Genomic DNA, 20287 nt, shown 5'->3' with positions numbered 1-20287 from the left:
CAGCCATAAACTACACAGGTTCATCCCGATGTTCTGGGCATCTTTGTAAAGGTTGTGTTAGTAAAAAGCAGGTAAAAGAGTAACGTTTGAGCAGACTAACATCAGTCACTCTACCATTCAATGTAGTAGAAGACCTGGCTGTTTACACCGCAGATATGCCGTCTCCGCCTACAGGAAACACGTTGGCTGCGACCATGAGACGCAGTAACTACAGTCCTTGCTGCTGCTGACTAATAGACACACATGCACATAAAGTCACATGTTGGAGCGGTCAGCACTGCTCAAAAACAACAACCTCAGGCTTCAAATTGTATAGAACACTGTTGCTATATAACCAGGAGGAGAGAACATTAATCCTAGTTTACCTTCACTAAACTGTTTGCCAAGTGGGCACAACTCCTATGAGCCTGCTGTCTGTCTGTGCATCGCCTGTGGTCCTGCAGGCAGGAGGCTGCTGGTTGTGTTCCTGAGTCAGAGCTAAAGACAAAGGGGTGACCGTGCCTTTGCCGTCAGGGCTTCTCTATCCACTCTGGAGTCTGGAATGACCTGCCTGAGGAGCTCATGCGGAGCTTGTCAAAGCACTGTATTCTTTTAAATCACTTCTTCCAGTTGTATCGAAGGGCATTTCCATAATTATAATGGCAATTTTGTTTTATACGTTATTAACCTTGTTTTGACAAGTGCTAGAGTTATTATTAAGTGACCTGTTATAGCATATATGGGGACATACAGTATAGGCCTATGTGGAAATTATGTATAATGTCATTATAGGAATTCTGCAGTCAAACATTAGGCTTTGTGATCATTGTATTGCGTCACAATCTGTTCAAATCAGTGCATATATAATATACGACATTCTTTTTGTACCATTTCACGAGAATCAGCTGACAAGGCATGACATTGTACAGTAGCACCGCGTGCATGTGCCACAGAAACTGGAATTCATTATACCTGCAGCTTGCCCCTGACTTGATATGACAAGTCACGGTGATGGCAACACAGTACTATAGCCCCCTAACAAACAAGGGACCTTTGTCACACGGCCAAGTGGGCCAAACCCTTCGCTGATTTAAGACGTAAGGTGAACGGGTGTATATAGGCTACACCAGAGGCATACAATTCAAAATTGTCATTGGCGTGTCAAAGCCAACGGAGAGCTGTCCAGTACATCAACCAGATTGCTCCTGACCTGTGACCCGCTCGATGGACCTTATGTACGTATACGCAGTTCAATATACTCTCATACAATCATATATGAACACAATGCTCTCATGCATGCTGAAGCCATGCATAAGAAATATACAGTGTAGCCATGCAATAATGACAACGAAGGACGGAAGAGATACTGTGGGCATAAGAAGGCGTATATAACTATATCTGATTAACTCATTAACTCAACACATTGAATGCAATTTGTTTATATCACCTATACCTATTACAGTGATAATGTAACAGCCCGTCTATCCTGTCAGAACTGATCTCCAGTTTTATAGTTTTCAATTAAATCTAATAAAAAGAACTGACATTCTATGATGCCCTCTCTGCGAGGCTTATCAAATGCACTTGACAGGCTATATGAACTAGTCCTCAGGTTGCCATAGCTGGACATTAACGCCTCATATTGGTCATGGCTATTCGTGGCTTATGATGACAGATTGAGTCGGCTGAGCGTAGCCTACAGTTGTTGTGACAGACAGAGACGTTAAAGAATAAAGATGTAAAGGCTATCTATTTATGAAGGACAGTGTCGATTGCAGGCAGTATACTGTCCAACGTTTCTCAGTGCCAGTAGTATATAGAGGGATGAAGAGAGGTCTGGTCAGCTGGGGAACTGCGGGTTGCCTCTCTCCAACACTGAGACAGTGTGAGAGGAGCTGTCTCTGGAGGAAGCCGACATTTCTTTGGAAATAAAACACGTTTTAATTTGAAATAGTATTTAATCATCCATTAGACTTTTAAGTCATCCCCATAGTGGATGTATTTGTATGTGCTATTCATTCAGACTGCAACTGCTTTTTTTTTTTTTTTTTTTTTTACATTCATGGCTCATAGGTTATTGGTATAGCCTATAGCCTAATGCGCATGTAGCCTGCAATATCCTAAATAAGCAGATTGCATTATCAAAAGTATAGGTGAAATTGTGTGAAGACTCATATCAGTGTACTAATAAATAGCACCCATCTAGTCAAAAACGAATAGCCACCTACGTCCAAACTGCACTGCAAAACGAAACCACACAACCAATGAATGGTCTAAAACCTTTAGCCTAACTGATGTTCTGGTAACAGGTGGCGATGTGTTACTATATCCCTTTGGACCCCCCGACCGACCCCAATTCCTCATGAGATGGGTGTCTTTATTTAATTTATGCAACGGTTGCTAAAACATCTCTGCAAAAAAACATATCACAATGTATCCCTTGTGGCAAACATCGCCCACACCACACGGCATATCCTGGTCAGCCCATATTATACCCAGCAGCAATGTGCAGAAAGAAAGAAGAAGAAAAAAATGTACAAACACACTCCGCACTTACATGATCTTCCCATATTTCCTGTGCAGCATCAGCAGCGATGATATTTTAGGGATTCCGCTCCGTCCGTGCATGGGTATACAGTTTCACATCCCGCTTGCATCGTGCGCTGGTTCTGCCAAAATGACTGGCTGAAAATCACATGCGATTTGTTTCAACAACGCACGCGTCCGTCAATCCACTCCCGTATATTCCGTGGTACCCAACAACCAACCCGGCGCAACTCTGTGTGGGCTACACATGAATATTAGATGCTGTACTACTTTGGTTCGTTGGGGGTAAAGCAAAGGACGTCTGTCTCTCGCTATGCCCTATGCGAGAGATAGAGAGAGAGAGAGGGGCACCAGATACTACATTTCACAAAGCAGTTGCGTTTGAGGCCAATTATTTATTTGCGTGCACTGCGGTATGAATCCATTCGGGAATTATTTTATATAGCCCAGCCAGGTTTGGTTTATCAGCTTGCGGTTGAGCAAACAAGCCGGGGATAGGTTTTAGTGGAAAACTGGATAAAGATAAACGGGACTGCAAGAGGATTTTTCAGAAATAGATGTCTCAAAGTTGTGTTTGTTTGCATGTTGTTGTGTCATATTAAACGCATATATTAGCATTTTTCAACACTTTTTAATAGTCAGGGTGAGAGTCAGTGTCGAGTGTACCGTGTACGTGTGTGACTGTGTGTGTGTGTGTGTGTGTGTGGGTGTGCGTGCGAGAGAGAGAGTACTGAATGGCTGCATATCCTCAGTAGGCCTATATCTACAATTCTACATTGAACAGCTGCGTACAGACAGTGACTGTGTGAGAGCCTCATCCCAGCGGCCGCTTATGCGTGAGCGGTGAGCAGTTGCGCAGGTGGGTGTGCATGCAGGCAGGCAGGCAGGGCAGGCAGGGCAGGTGCGTCTCATTTCCATGTCAGGGAAGATTCCACTCGTTTTCAGCTTTCGACTAACGCAGCTTGAAACACCTGCCCATTTAAAGGAGACACATAGAGCCTGCAGCATGCTGCGTGATATATATGTATGTATGTGCACAACCACTTTGATCATTCTTCTGGATCTTGAAATGAAAACCATGCAAGTCATGTCAATGCATGCATGGTCAAAAACCATGTTATTGCCAGCCAGGATATCAGGCCGTGTCTATTTCAAGAGTCTACCTCCAACATGAAAGGCAATATTGCCTCTATAATAGCAAAAGTGTGGATAATCATACGCCCTAATGCCCACATGGTATACAGGCCTCGGAATGGAGGGCTTTTATAGTGTATTCAGTGAGTTCTCACTAGCACTTAATCCTTTTCAGTTTGAGACTTCTCCAATTTACACATGAAGGGCTGAACAGTGTTCCAACCATGTTTAATGTACACCTACTGTACTGGATCTAATATTGCTTTGAGGAGTCATCATGCAGGGGTCATCTCATCGCCATGTTGGCTTGTGGTGGGACATTTGTCAACATAATTTTATAAGTTTTTGCCACGGACAAACAAAATGAGTGGACACTAATATTATATAAACTCATATTATATAAACACAGAAAAAAATAGCCCTGAATCTGTAACTCTGAGAGTGTTCAAATGGAACCAAACGGACCCTTATAATTGCAGGTCCATTTGGTTCCATTTGAACACTCTCAGGGTTACATAGGGGTCTTTGCAAATAAAACATTTGAGAACCACTAACGTATGTTGAACACCATAGTGTCATAATAAATAATTTCCATACATATTCTGAGGAAAACCTGGAGATTGACATGCAGTAATTCACCCTTTGTCAAGTCCCGCCATTGGTTGTGCCCCTCTTCGAACCCATTGGTTGCCGTTTCGTGGTTGGACAAAAATCCTCTCTCTCTCCGTCCACTACCATTGAAATAACCATTGAATTTCAGTTGCTTTGTATTGATAATCTGTGCGTTCAATTCTTATTTTAAACTTGGTGTCAGTAAAAAGGAACATCACAGGTGCAGCATGGTGACTTCAGGGCATTATCATGTTTGTTTTTAGTTTTTTCCAAAAATTATGTTTTAGAAATTCAACATAAACAAGGCGGAACCAGGGCGGAACAAGGCAGAAGAGCCTGCTGGTTAGTCAGTCAGGGACCAATCAAGGCTGACAAAGGGTGATCAAAATAAAAACTCATTGTAATGTAAAACAGAAAATCTAAAATTTGCCACAGACATTACCAAGAGTCTTTGCCATGGACACATTTGTCCGTCCTTTAGCCATGCACTGAATGGTAGACCACCAATATTTCATCACCCACTTTGACTCCACCCTTCTTTGACCTGAGCATACAGTATGTACACATGGACGCCATTATAGGTTGACTGATCCATCCATGTTATGTCAAACAATACGATTGATGCAGTGATATACCACCTGTAATAATTACACAAGCGCCCTCAGGTCTCAGAGGTTATCATGTGCGGATTATGTAAATCAGTGAACTCGATCCCTGCATGCACATAATACACCACAAGAAGATATTATACGGTATATACGTTCCTCTCCCTTGTGAATTCTTCACAGATCCTAAATGACTGTCTCTCTCTCTCTCTCTGTGATTTAGAATGTGATGTGAGTCAGCACTTTGACTTCTGGTTTCACTTCAGTTTTATCGCCATCCGTTGTTGTCAGTGACATTAGTAACATAACATTCTATAAATAATGCAGAGAGCAAGTATTGAATTCAGTTTTCTCCTTGAACGCCTGGGATGAGCAGACAAGCCCATATTGCTTCAGTTTCATTCGGTTCGGTGCTAGCATGCAGCATTGATTACAAAGTATAAGACCCCCAGTCGGTGGTTGGTGCACACAGCCATATTGTATATGACTACCATAAAATACCATCACTGTTCACCCACCATGCGTTGCATCGATGGATGTTCATGCTCATTTGAGAGCATGTTATATATGTCTGTGTGACATGTACCTGTATATGGAGCAGATAAACCTCCCATGTCTTCTATAATCCAACCAACCAAGCACAAAGGGAAACTATATTTGTGTTGTGTAATTATGTTTTTTTTTGCAGATATAGGCTAAGCCATTTTCACTTAAGTCTTGCCCCAGCCAAACAGGCATGTTCATTGATCTGCTTGCCAAGACAATCAAGGTGCTCCAAGAAAGGGCAGCCTTTCAATATTCAAAGATGATTCTGCAAGACTAATTTGTGTTTTTTTTTTGTCACAATCATTACAGCCTACAGCCTACAGTTTACCCACTGAAGTGAGTTGAACACAAGGGGGCGTAGACGTGATAAGTTTGCCTCCCCGTGTCCAGTTGAGCAGCAAAGGTAATTATGCTACTGACTCTAGTCTAACCTCCATGGTCATCATGGCTCGATGCTTAAGGCTATACTAAGATTCACATTTCAAGAAAGACCATATAGGAGCAAGGAAAGGGCAAGTTTTTTTTTAAATAAACATAATTAACCGAGTGGACAGACAGAGAGAGAGAGAAGATAAAGATATGTACAAAACGTGTCTCTTCAATAGATTTGAGTGAACAACACTATTGAACGTTCCTGCATGTGTATAGCAATAAATCCTCCCTTTCTCTGGATGCATTATTTTTTTGACAGCCACAGAAAGAATACTAATTTCCCCCAGACCTAGGAATGCGCAGCGCTCATTAGCAACAACACATTCTAGTGATTGCACCCATATGAATTATAACGGGCTCATTACTATACATCATGACAACCCCTCCTCGTCCCCATCAACTCACGTGAAGCTATAGGCACGCACGCAAGCGCACCCACACTCATATAAGCACACACACTCATATAAGCACACTCACTCACACACACACACACACACACACACACACACACACACACACACACACACACACACACACACACACACACACACACACACACACACACACACACACACACACACACACACACACACACACACACACACACAGCATAAAAACAAAAACACCTGTCTCACTATACAGAAGAAGGTGCATGTAATAACCCCGCCCTTTACGGGTGTATACGCACGCGTAAAAGTCGTATTTTTAAAGGGCTCTCTTCTAAAAGAGCAATTGAATTGGATTGAGCCATCCTGATATGTAAACGAGCTGTGCGTGGCTCCTCCCATGCACCTGATAGGGGAGTATTTACAGCTCTTTACGGCTATAGCCCTCTGCACTGTTTCCAAGAGAGAGCACTACACGATGACACTTAACTGGACTATGCAATAGGGATTTCCGTCTTTACGCAGGGAACTGTCGCGCCGTGTGGCGACCGTTATATCTTCCAACAAAAAAAAAGTTTTGCAAACAAGTAATCCCATTTGTTTTCCAAGATGCCACGCTCGTTTCTTGTCAAGAAACACATAAACTCCGCTAAGAAGCCAAATTATAGTGAGCTGGAATGTCCAACAGGTAAAGTTTCGAGTTCATTGATACAAAGTCCTGCTTTTACTTTACAAACTAACTGCTTTAATGTACACATTTCTACATGTAAAGACATTGACCGAGACACCTTCTTTTAATTCTCTCAAAAGTTTTAACCTGTCCTCCTAACTTTTGCAATCTGTGTTTCTCACTCTAATGATGCAAGCGCAGTCCTTACACACACACACACACTACGAAAAAACAAAGTTTGACACATTCTATGTTGTTGTCTGTTTCAGTATTCTTTTCACCGTACATCTACAAAGGCCTTCCACTGCCTGTCATCCCACCGGAGATCCTAAGCCCGGTGGCGTACAGCCCCATCACGGTATGGACTACGAGCAGCTTGCCGCTCTCTCCGCTTCCAAGTGACCTCTCGCCCATCTCTGGATACCCGTCATCGCTCTCCGACACATCATCCAAAGACCTACACAGCGGCTCTGAAAGCCCGAGGAGCGATGAGGACGAGCAGCTCATCACCAAGCTAACAGACGCTCATGGAGTGGAAGCGGAGAAATTCCAATGTGGCTTGTGCAACAAGTCCTACTCGACTTATTCTGGACTGCTCAAACACAAACAGCTGCACTGCGAAGCCCAGACGAGGAAATCGTTCAGTTGTAAATATTGCGAAAAGGAGTATGTCAGCCTCGGAGCGCTCAAGATGCACATCAGGACTCACACTTTGCCCTGTGTTTGTAAAATCTGTGGCAAGGCTTTCTCCAGACCATGGTTGCTCCAAGGACACATTAGAACGCACACCGGTAAGTGAGTGAGTGACTGAGAGTGAGTGAGTTAAACCACTTCCAACCAGGCTGTCACTGTCATCCCTATTTTAGGCATGTTAGGTGAACATTTTCATTTTCCAACAAATATTCTCAACAATAGTGGAAAATAGCACATCTACAAGCTCACAATGCTTCACACACTTCTTTGTGAGCTTGGTAGATCTGCTATTTTGACTATTCGTGCGTGACACCATCCTATAATGAAGTATAATAAGGGGTGGTTATGGGCCAACCGTGTAAGCAGATGACATTGAGGGTGTGTGGGGTGATGATGAGCTAGCCTGGCTGACATCTTGTAATTGTGGTTACTGATATAGCCTTACTTGAATACCTTTTTACTAAACAATGATACACAATGAATGAAATAGACTTCATATACTTTCAAATTCATTTGTGACCGTCAAGACAAACCACTGATCTTCAAGTAGGGGCCGCTAACCACTTCACACAAAGCATAATTAGTTGTCCTGTATAAACACTAGTGGCAGTGCCTTTTCATACACACAATAACGTTATTTATTTTTTCACTAATGGAAATAACAGAATGACCTCCACAGCATGTGCATTTATACTTGTCAAAGTGGTACAGAGTAAACAGGCCTTCAGAAGAAGACAATAACTATACTATATGAGTTTGGTTACACAAACCCTAACGCATTGTTCAAAACCCGATATCAAGCCTGTGATGATCACTGACACTTGTCTTTCGTTTTTTCTCAATTTGACAGGAGAGAAGCCATTTTCCTGCCCCCACTGCAACAGGGCATTCGCGGACAGGTCCAACCTCAGGGCTCACCTACAGACCCATTCGGATGTGAAAAAATACCAGTGCAAGAACTGTTCCAAAACCTTCTCCAGAATGTCCCTTCTGCACAAGCATGAGGAATCTGGTTGTTGTGCAGCACACTGACTGAACTGCATGGGATAGTACTGCTTCCACCAGAGACCTCGGTTACTTTCCAAAAACCCTGGAGAGCTGTCAGGGAATCACACTGAGGGTTTGTTCCAAAAAAAACTCTGGACTTTTTTTCTCTCTCCGAGCGGTGATCTATTTCATGACAAGAGTTAAAAAAAAAAACAAAAAAAAAAAAGCTCTGACTGTCACATGCTTCTCATTTCAAGCAGTGTTTTCCGCCACGGCAATCAGTGTTGACCTTCATCATAGCATGTAATCCACCCACCTGTGCTATTCATGCACTTTTTCTTGCATGTTTAGATAACGCGTTGTGTTATACATCTTCAGAACGTCATCTTGTAACATGTGTATGATACGTATGTCTCTCTTGGGGGCTGTGTCTTATAGGTTATAATGAAATTCTATTTTTGATTTGTAAGAACTACACAAACTGTATCAAATGGTGCAATGCTTAAGTCAGACTAGTCTATAGCACACATCCAAAGGAATATTGAAGCCATTATTGCTTAGGGAACAAGCGCAAAGATGTATTTTTGTGTGGGCGTTTTATAACTTTTGCACAGTCATGAATCAGAAACTATTTGCCAGCACTCAAAAAAAGAGCAATATTTTCTCCCCCAAAGTGCCTCAGTTTACTTGGCAGTTATGTATTTTTAAACAATGGTTTGCTTTTATATTTTTATATATTGAATGTAAGTGTGACTGAGATGATTGTATATAAACGGTGAGAAATGTGATACTGAATGAATGAATTTTGATACTTTGATACCTTCACGTTGATTTTTAAAATAAAAGTAATTGTTTTGTATAATTCTTGCTTTCCTGTCTGAGTAATGACTATTAAAGGGGCATTCCACTCATTTTCAACATTTTACTATGTCATTAATATACCTTAAAGCTGTTGTGTGGAAATAATAAAAAAAGTCCCCCCATTCTGTGTTTTCTAGAACTGGAAGTATGAAAACAATCATTAACATGGTGAAACACATCTTGATGATGTCATCAAGATGTGTTTCACCATGTTAATGATTTTTTTCAGATCTCCAGTTTTAGGAAACACAGAATGGGGTGACTTTTTTATTATTTCCACACAACAGTTCTATTGATGACATAGTAAAATGTTGAAAATGAGTGGAATGCCCCTTTAAGCTCTTTTGTGGTCTCAATATCACCCAGGATCAATAACTTAATGCGAGTAATGTAGCCGATTGTCCTCGCAGTGAAATCCGGAATGTTGATTTATCGCTGAAAGCGTAATAATGGACCCCTTAGCGTTCGTTAACACACTTCAGCGTTAAATTATCACTCCGGATTTGACTGGTCATTTTGTACAACAGCATAACTCCTGCTTGGAATGGACGGGTGTCATGGAGGTGTAGAAATGAAGAGTATGATGACTCAACTCCGAATCAAGGCTGAACCTGTTCCTTGTGAACCTGTCCAGACATCAAACAAACTTGAAATTTAACACATACGGGCTATATTGATCTGCACCCACTTGTTATCCTCTTTGAGGACCCGTGGTGCTTTCTTTGCCTGAGAGACTGCAACCTTTGAATGGAAGAGTTTATCCCTTGTAAATGTCTCAAATCTAAATATCTATTCTTTACCTGTAGTTGTTAAATGCTGCTGTTAAAGAAGTTTAAACCAACTAAAACTGCAAGCTTTTCATTCACAGCATCCGCTGTGGGGAGTGAGGACAGTGACATTTTCTCGCAACAGTCTTCTTTCTCTCATTATTTCTTTCTTTCCTTTTTTTTTATTTTTATTTTTTTTACAAAACCACATTTTCCCATTCGCTTTGACAACCCTCTTGCATTCTGGGATCCTTGCCATCGCGGATTAAATTGACTTCCTCAGGGTGTTTTCTGTTGTCTATTGTAGCCTAGTGCTGTCAACATATACAGCAACACGGCGAGAACAATCCCTTGAAGGACACAAGCCAAAGTTCAATTCCTTATAACAAACCTCGGGTTCGCACCGATGCCCAGAAGCTGCTGACCTGAAAGACGTGATCTGACAAATAGACACTTGTTTTGCTAGCTGTGAGGGGGGCTGAACCCCCTCTAGGTATAGCTACTCCTTTAGCGTGAGTCATCATCGAGCTATTCCAGGTGCTCTCACCGACTGATGTGATTGGGCCAGGTGGCTGCCGGCGCTGCAGCCTCACTGGAAAGCAGGTGCAGCCACCGGCGCCAACACCAACCTCAGCTACAGTTCCACGCTGCGCGTTAGGAAACCCCAGACATGATTTAATGTGGAAACATTACAAGCAGCGGGTCCTAATATTCAGATCCTTTACCTCATAAAGGGCAAGTGCCATCAGGGGGACACTCTGAACTCCAGTATTGAAGTGATAGTACACAGCGGAACCCGGCGTGTTCATTTAACTCTGTCAAGATGCGCTCTAATGGGAGGAGAGGGGATGGTTATGTGTCAATTTTCAAACTTTCATAGTTAAATTACCTCTTTGCATTAACTAAAACATTTGTCCTTGTGTGGTTTACCGTCTTGTAGAAATATAATAATGATAATAATCTACAAATAATAATGCAAATTGCTCTTTCATTGCACTGTTATAACAATTAACCGATTCTTCACATCACAAAACATGTGAAACAAACACATTTCTCCTTGACATTTAATATTTGATTGAACTATATTGTGGTGATGGGAGGAGGAGGGTTTGTTATTTTCCTTTTACAGCATATGGCTGTTACAGGATGTGTCAAATACCTTTCGGGAGTGAAAACAGATTAAAAAGCCATTCTGGTGGTGAACAGTAATCACCCAACCGGCAAGAAAGATCCAATAGCAGGAATTCAACCAGGAGTTTCTCAGTCCAACATGAAAAAAGGAGCTCCTTAATGACTAATAATGTATGCACTGTGAACAAAACAATATGAGCAGCGTGAATTATTCCTCGTTTAATTTACTTTCATGACTAATTACAGTGAAATTACGAAAATGTGAAGTGACATTATTATTCTGCATGCACCGTGCAGTGGGCTCCAATGTTGAACATAACGTCGTAAGACTTCATACACAGACAGAAAGAGGAGGATTAAACATACACTGTATAATCCCGAGTGTTAGTTTAACTGTCAGAGTGTAAACATTTCAAAGCTGTTTTAGAGAGACCAGAGGGTTAGGAGGTGGCACTTTTCTTTTTTTTTTTAAAGCCGACTGCTGACTTTATGGAGAATGGGGAGTATGACTCCTTTATGACCATCAAGTGGAACAAATGAAATAAAGGGCCTCTGAGGCCCTGGCTGAGACACTGCATGATCCACAGCCCTCCTCCCTCATACCCTGGTGCATCAGAATGGAGCTGATTGTGTATTCCTCGTTACACTAACTGCCCGGAGGAATGTTTGCCTGTTTATTGAGCTCCCATATCTTGTTAAAAGGAGCATTCTCTTTCATTTCCGTTGTCTCCCTCCTCAAGTGGCCAAGATAGCTATTTAGAATGGTGCAGCTACTCAGCTGAAAAGGTGTACATTCTAATTCTCCGGATAATACCGCTTGCCTCTAATTGCGCGGCGTCCTTTGCGTGGAGGCGGCAATATATTTATGCGCTGATGAATTTGCTTCATGCAGATCCGCTGGTGGCAGAGGGAAGTCTTTTGAAGTCGTGCTGAAGGTCATGTTTTTCTTCCCCCCCCCCTCCCGTCTTGGTGTCTCATTAAAGTAAAAGGTTAATGTACGGGGGGGTAAAACAGTGATGTAAAGGTCTCGACATTGGCTCAACACTGAGGGGACGACGACGATAATCAGACCTGTGTCTTATTAAACGTGTTATAGAAAGAGATATAGAATATAGGTCATAGATGGACCTGGTCGGCGTGTCATTATAAGTGGTGAGGACAAGAGTCGGGTCTGACTGAGACAGACAAGGCTTGTGTTGTCTTGATCAATAGCACCCTGGCCAGTTTGTGTTGCTGCCTTGTCGAGCAGAGGTCAGCTGTCAAAAGATCCTGTGATCATACTTACTTGATTGTATTTCCTCCTTAATGTCCAACTCAAAAAACCCCATGACCACAGCAGGGAAAGATCAACAACACAGCTCCTTTGTAACCGTGGATCATTTGGAGGATTGAGACATCAACACATGGCATTCCGTTTCATGACGATTATCATTACCACAGTTCAAATCGTCTACTGATGTGAAGACATTACTTCATATATTAAAGTGTCTATTAAACCGATGGCGTAATAATATTGGATGAATGTTAATGTTCAGCTTCATCCACAAATCCCTTTCCCCCGTGCTTGTGATGGATGCCGGGGCTATTTTCAATCTTACGAACGGGGGTAAACAGTTCAAGCTTTCATCGTTTAAATTGAACATTCAAACTTTCCACGTTTTTTTTTTTTTCTTTCTATAATTTAAAAAGTTTTACCCTAGTGCCCACTTGACGGTGACTTGTCAGCAGTTCCATAGCCAAAACAGCTCTGATCCATCATGAGACGGCCCGAATCACATGCCTCTTAGCCAAATAGAAAGGAATATGATGTGAATTTCCACACTCTTCTAAATTACATTTTAGTGTTTTGTTTCGTAAAAAGAAAACCCTCAATAGTGTCTGATAAATGGAGCTGCCGTCAGAGATAGCGTTATCCTTGTATGAGAGATATGACAAGGTGAACAACATCAGGATGGTCACGATGACACAGGCATTGATTCATTTGGATGACGCAATCTCCAGCATGCTGTTCAGTTCACTGAACAGAACCTCCATGTTGCCAAACCCCCTCAGGAATAGAGGCCATTCGGGAGGATAATATGTTTGCTTGGCTCTCTCGAACACTCTGTAATAAGGGGGTGGTGGTGGTGGTAGTGTGGCATGCATGTGTCTGTGTGTGTGTGTGTGTGTGTGTGTGTGTGTGTGTGTGTGTGTGTGTGTGTGTGTGTGTGTGTGTGTGTGTGTGTGTGCGTGTACAAGTTATGTGGAAGAAACCTCAAAGTAGGAGCCTAATAGACGTAATAGAGTCCAGCCAAATAAAGAAGTGGCGCAACAGAACCTCTAATTATTTTGAGTCGATAAATGCTTACTTTACCTAATTACAGCACACATGGGTGTTTGTTCTGTAGGGTCTTCTAAAGGGGACTCCATTTACACTGGGCAAAACATCCATATATTGTATTATCTTCATTGAATCATCACTTCTGGAGCTCTGCATTTAAAGATGGAGTGCCGTGATTTTTTCCCCCCACCCTAAAACATGATCGTCAGGTATTATTATTATATAAGGAGGAAGAACGTTTTTTAAAAAAGTGTACAGCATCTGTTAAAATGTCGTTTTTATGTGGACACGCCCACCAGTTCATTAAGTATGGTTTGCCTGTGGGTGGTGATGGGTGTTGATCCACCTGAACTGAAGCCGCACCCACAGCTGTTGTATGATAAAGGGGGAGGGGTTAGGGGAGGGGATGATATTGTGATGTCACTATATCACTGTTTCTTTTCATTGGCACGTTTGACTGTCAAGGTTTCAGCCTCCAGGAAGAAATCCTATATACAAAGGGAAGACATCATTGCACATAACAATCACACCAAGAGGTCTAATGAACACATGAAAAACTGGCAAAAAAAAAGTCACGGCACTCCATCTTTAACACAAGTTAACTCACAATCGATTTCGCAGAACCATGTGTGGAGTGTGGACAACTGGACATATGCCAGTTCCGGGCTCCAAAGGCACACTTACCAGCTGTTGACACTGTCACAGCTGTCACATCCAAATAGGCAAAATAAACTAAGAAATTATGGCTCTATGATGTCTCCATATTAATGTAAATAATGTGAAATATTTTGTATACAAACTCAAATTTATTTAATTTTTAACTTAACTTAAAATTAGAGTGTTAAAATAGAGTGTTAAAAAAAAACACTTTCAGTTTTGTATTCTGTTTGTTTCCTGAGGAGGAAAGATTGCAATCCATGCGTTTACCTGTTTTCGCCGCATTCCATTAGGCAATATTATTTTGACTGGTAAACATTTTTCTCAGTGCCCTGACCAGCTCCGGTGATACACGGTAGCAATAATGTAAGAGAGTGCGAGAGCACTCCTAGGAGGCCAGCAGACTGAGCCAGTGACCTAATTATGATGAATCAGAGAGCTAGGAAGAGATGTCTGGCCACCGGCCGACTCTAAGTGGAGTTTCACTCCACACAGCAACAGGGTGAGCGGCCTCGGCGAGGACAGCAACATATCAGAGCAACAATATGTACTCATCAGCATTGCTGTGAGCCACCAATCACCTATGAAGTCACATTGAAACATAAATCAGACCCAGTCTGAACTGAGTGGTGCTGTTGGGCTGTCCGGACTATTGGTTGTCAGACTGACTGCATGCGTTTGGTCCCACGTACTAGCAGTCCGACAGGCATTAGTTTCCGACACCCTACCCAAAACCCAACCCTATAAACCTAACCTCACAGGAAGCCACAGGTTAGTTTTAACCTGCCACGCATGTCGGGGACCCATGGGTTAGTTTTAACCTGCCACGTGTGACTTTTAACCAGCCACGGGTTAGTTGCAACCGGCCACACATGTCGGAAGCGATGGTGTTGTTGGACTAATGCCTGGCTGGCGGACTGTTAGTATGTCTAACCAACGTATGCACCCCGGCCTATTAGCTCTCGGACGATTGGTTGTCGGACTACTGGAATAGTGGGACTGTTGGTTGTCGTACTATTGGTTGTCGGACATTGGCTGTCAGACCATTGGTTGTCGGTGCTACACCGTAGTCTGTGCTGCACCGTGCTCTGTGCTGGTGTTAAACTCAGCTTCCCATCATGCACCTGTGCACAGTGTGAAGCTCAACAGCGCCAGTTTGTCACCTGTTGGTACCCTAAACAGACAGACAGACAAAGGGACACGCACATTGCTGTTCCTTGGAGTGGCGCCGCACCACTCGAAAATAAAGTGAGAGTGACTGCTGAATTGTTTTTTAAATTGCTATGTTGCAGATGGTGAGTGATTCATAACTGTTGAGGTGGGGTTCTGAATTATGATTACAAAAAAAAGACAGAGGAACTTGTGTTAGCTGTGAGAAAAACAAATGACTGGATCAAAACAGTGCAACATTCTCTCAGGAATTATGCTCCTCTCCCAGGTATACTGACATCAAAGAGCAGCTGTTCGGGGACTGGCGTATTATCGCATGACCTCTCTTAACTTATGGGTGAAATGGAATACTGTGTGGGCTTGAGAATTGCCTGCCCTGTAAGATCAGCACCAACATTAAGACCTCTGTCTGGGATCAGGTGCCTTCAGCGTCAGATCAGGACATTGGGTAGGTTAAAGGGACACTTCACCCTTTTTGCAAAAAAAAGATATGTTAATAACGTTTAGAAGATGTAGAACACTTTCCTGGGTGTCTTTCTGTGTGTAATATGTGGTTTTAGATATTTTAGATTTGAGCAGTGAGCCCAGTGTCTCTGACATCATCGACACTGGGCTCACTTCCTTCCTGGACTACAATTCCCATAATGCTTTGGGGGCACTGCTCCTCCTTCTGGATAGGGGGAGGGGCTGTCTTACTGAGACAACATGTAGTCCAGGAAGGAAGTGAGCCCAGTGTCCATGACGTCAGAGACCGGGCTCACTGCTAAAATCTACAATATCTAAAACCACATATTACACACATAAAGACACCCAGGAAATCTTCTAAATGTCATTAACATATATTTTTTTGCAAAAGGGGTGAAGTTTCCCTTTAACTCTGGACTTTGCATTTCCTTACTTTGCGACAGCTAGTCCCCTCATGGCCTCCAGGACAAGCCATGCCTAGTAGTAGTAGAATGCAGGGCTTGCATGGGCATCACTGGAGATGCTTTGGACTTTTCCCCGTCTGTGTGTCTAGTCGTTATCTGTTCATCAGCAGAGGGAAAAAGGTGAGCACAGAGTGCAAACAAAAGGTGCTTGAATAAACTAGCTCCCAGCCACATTATTCAGACTCTGGGCATTGTGCTCAGCAGACAAGCCCCGACAGGACACGGATCTCCGGAGCAGCTTCTCTGAGGTTGGGTATAGGACCTAACTGTGCTTAACAACAATCCCATGGGAATCAAAGATGATTCCACCGTCACAGTGATTTCATTCAGTCCCAGGATATGGGCCTGTTCCTGTGCAGCATATCACAGAACGTACATCGATTGTCACCGTCTGTTAGAACTATGCACTTGTATACATTATTTCACGTGCATTATGAACCACCATATGCACGCTCGACAAAAGTGGCTATAGTGCATGGACGTCACAGAGAACAATTGCAGTTTGAGTCAATGAAAACAAATGGTTCACAGGACTCGAATTGTATTTCTGTGATTACTGGAAGAGCACTGATACAGCATATGTCTGGAATAATATGCAACAGAAATGTCCACTGTGAATACTCGGCATGTTTGTATTTACGCGGCGCAGAGCTTCAGCTCTCCTAATTGCCATTTTCCTGTCTTTCGAGGAGAGTGAGAAGCATTGCAAAGCGCTCTAAGATTTCAAAGATAACAATCCAAAGTAGCTGAATATTTGCGCTCTATGGGGTAATACATTGCAATTATGACTCTTATAAACAGTGCATCAATATTGCAATGCCCCCTCCGAGAAACTGGATTGTTTGTCTTTCCAGCTAGCGGTCGCGGTCCTCACCGCCATAAATAACTTCTGTCATTGTTGCATTCCTCCACTTACACCACAGCCTTTGAGTAGTTTCAGAGATTGCCTGGTCTGCACCAATGCTCTCATTCCACTGCGCTGATCACAGGAGTCCCTGATCCAGCTGTGCGGTGAGCCTGCTGAGAAAAGAAAAACACCACTGCTGATAAGAGATCGAGATGACACTACTGACTGATGTGGTATAAGCGAGACTTTAAAGGGCAACATGTGCCATTTGGGTTGTATTAGGAGAGATAATGCTAATGGCATTCAGATTAACGCTAATTTGGGCCTCGGCGATTAAAGCAACTGCCGCATCACTTTTTGGCATAACCCATTTTGGGCGGGAACCCATGTTGGTGTTTTAAGCATTATGTTATACTTTAGCTATTGAAAAATAGCAGATCTACGAGCTTGTAGGTCTGCTATTTTTGAAAAATCATTAAAATGTGGCACAAACCATTGAATATATATTTCAGAGCGAACATTTTTAACTAAAATATTGGCTTCTGGGGGGTCCCTGGAACTACACATTTTGAGATGGGGGTCCGTGGCCCAATACTAGAGATAATTCTGGGGGTCCTTGACATGAAAAAGGTTGAGCACCACTGACACAGAAACATAGGGTTTTTCTGAAAAATGTTAGGATTTTGAAGCCTTTTCTTTTTTAATCGACCTCAGTCCAAAATGGCTTAAGCTCGTTTTGAAGATGGCGTTTGATACGAGACGTGATTTCACCCCCTATAATAATGCCACCCCGGTGGGATGAGCAGCTACAGAAGGCACTATATCCACTGGGGGGGGGGGGGCGGAGCCCCTCTCTGGGGGGGCCGGGGGGCCCCTCCGGGAGACACGTCATCCAGCCTGCAGCAGCGGGGCTATACTTGCCACAGGCAGCTGGAATGTTCCACCGAGATGACAGAGGGAGTGTCCGACAAGAGAGGGCACACAGGACACGGCACCCCACCCCCACCATCATCCCTACACTCCTTCTCATCTCGCCCCCCTTCCCTCTCTCCTTCCACCATCAACATGCCTTCTCGTTGAACCCCCCCCCCCCCCCACCCCACCCCTCTACTAATCCCCTGGTCCTTGCTATCTGGTCAGGCCCAGACAAATGGCAGGGGGGGGGTGGTGTGGTGGGCTGGCCAGTAGTGAAGAAGCAGCAGGTGCTGTGCTGTCAAAAGGCACTTCACACCTCCACTCTCTCACACTGCCGCCACACCACCACCCAGCCCAGCCCAGCCCCAAACCCCCCCCGTCCCGTCCCGTCGTTCCATCCACCCTCTCTCACCGCTGGGGAGGAGAATGAGGGGACTCTCCAGGGCCATTTCTTGTTATCAGCACGCAGCCAGCTTTGAAGTGAGCCGAGCCAGAATCTGGACTGTGTTTACTTGAAGGCGTCCGCCCCTCGTGGTGTGTCAAAGCCTGAGGTAATTACAGCCAGAATGAGTAGCCCCGTCCGTGATGACATGGCTGGGTATAGGTGCAGGGAGAAGCCGCCAGGGCCCTGAGCGCTGAGTGCATCAATGTCTGGAGCGTCTCTTACTCACTAGGATGTGGTGTAGACAAGGGAGATCCCATGTGTAGGTGGTGTGTGTGTGTGTGTGGGGGGGGGGGGGGGGGGGTGCTTGCATGGACAAGATTCGTAAGAAAGGGATGCACAACTGTGGCTAAAGATGGCTTTCAAAGCATTGTTATCGTAAAGTACAGGCCTGTTGTACTTCTTCTCTGCGGGGTGTCTGATAAAACCTTGTGAGGCATAGAAGTATTGCAGGGATGTACTGGAGACCATGGCCGACTGTGAGATATACATAGTAGGTATAACAAATGAGAATACATTACGCCTTCCGTTTCAACTGAATCTGGGTTTGTGAATATACCATGCAAACCATGATTTAGGACAGGGGTGGGCAACTTTGACGATGGAGAGAGCCATTATATTTCCACACTCACTCCTTAGGGCCATATATAGCCGATCTACAAGCTCAAAACGCGTCGCGCGGCGGTGCGTTTTGAGCTTGTAGATCGGCTATTTCTGCTATATTCGAATTGAAATCTTAAATCTTTGCTATTTTTTAATTGGAATCCTGAAAGTTAACATTTTTATGTAATTTCAAATGCCTTTAATTATACTTGGGTTGAAGCAATGATCAAGCTACTAATTTAGACTGAAGTAATAAAAGCGGGTCATGTTTTGCATGTTGTGGAATAGTAACAGCAGAAACCAATATTATATCAGTATTCTAACATTAACCTGAGGGCCACATTAAGTGAAGGTGGGGGCCGCCAGTTGCCCACCCCTGATTTAGGACATGAAGTATAGGACCTTATTTACACTTTGGGGTTTTTGAACTTTGATTATAACTTACTGGAAAAAGGATATATCCTTCACGGCTACAACTTGTAGCTGTGAAGGATATATATCCGTTTCCAGTAAGTCTTTGATTGATTGATTGATTGAAATATTTATTAACAGTTTGCAGAAGTACAGTACATTTCAAGCACAAACTCAATACAAAGGCTGTTAACTGTGAGTGGACGACCCAATTAAGCATTACACTCGTTTACAAGAGGGTCCACCATGTTCAATTCATCAAAACATTTAGAGACGTACAAATAGACACAAAACAGAACAGGAATTCATCATAATGGAGGTAAAAAGGGAAAAGAAACATATACAGTGAGGGAAAAAGGGGGGGCGGTGGGGGTATGGGGATCAGATTTTACGGGGGCCAGTTTCGAATTGCAGCCATCCGTAGGTGCCCTTTGAGAGCGGTTTTGAAGGAGTCAAGGGATTCGCATGTCTTAATGACTGTTGGTAGGGCGTTCCACATTTTGGTGGCATAGGAGCGAAAAGTCTTCTTATAGGTTACTTTAGTATAACAAAGATCACCCTTTAAGCACAGTATAGTTACAGTAACTTTTAGCTGTCCATCACAAAGCACATTAATCTAAGTATTACAACCTTTGTAATTCCT

The 20287-nt window shown here is 43.2% G+C and overlaps 2 protein-coding genes across 6 annotated transcripts in view; one reads left to right on the top strand and one right to left on the bottom strand.

Annotated features, from left to right (window-relative positions):
- Positions 1–16474, bottom strand: part of sntg1 (syntrophin, gamma 1) — a 96011-nt gene extending 79537 nt beyond the window's left edge. For 2 of the 5 annotated variants that reach the window (XM_079530149.1, XM_079530153.1), the window contains exon 1: positions 2537–2675. The gene's annotated coding sequence lies outside the window, so the exon portion shown is untranslated. Of the gene's footprint in view, positions 1–2536; positions 2676–16395 lie in introns of those variants that run through there. The other 3 variants (XM_079530151.1, XM_079530150.1, XM_079530152.1) reach the window with 3 other exon arrangements.
- On the top strand, positions 6714–9472 carry snai2 (snail family zinc finger 2). Its single transcript, XM_079488899.1, has 3 exons — positions 6714–6929; positions 7181–7702; positions 8455–9472. Exons 1-3 carry the CDS (start codon positions 6851–6853, stop codon positions 8634–8636), a joined length of 783 nt encoding a protein of 260 aa, XP_079345025.1. The 5' UTR covers positions 6714–6850; the 3' UTR covers positions 8637–9472.
- Positions 16475–20287: the final 3813 nt, after the last annotated feature.

Source organism: Electrona antarctica (genome assembly GCF_951216825.1).
Source record: "Electrona antarctica genome assembly, chromosome: 19".
In the NCBI taxonomy this organism is placed as follows: Eukaryota; Metazoa; Chordata; class Actinopteri; order Myctophiformes; family Myctophidae; genus Electrona; species Electrona antarctica.
The sequence above is the reverse complement of the archived record's forward strand: the minus strand, read 5'-3'. Positions and strand labels throughout refer to the sequence as shown.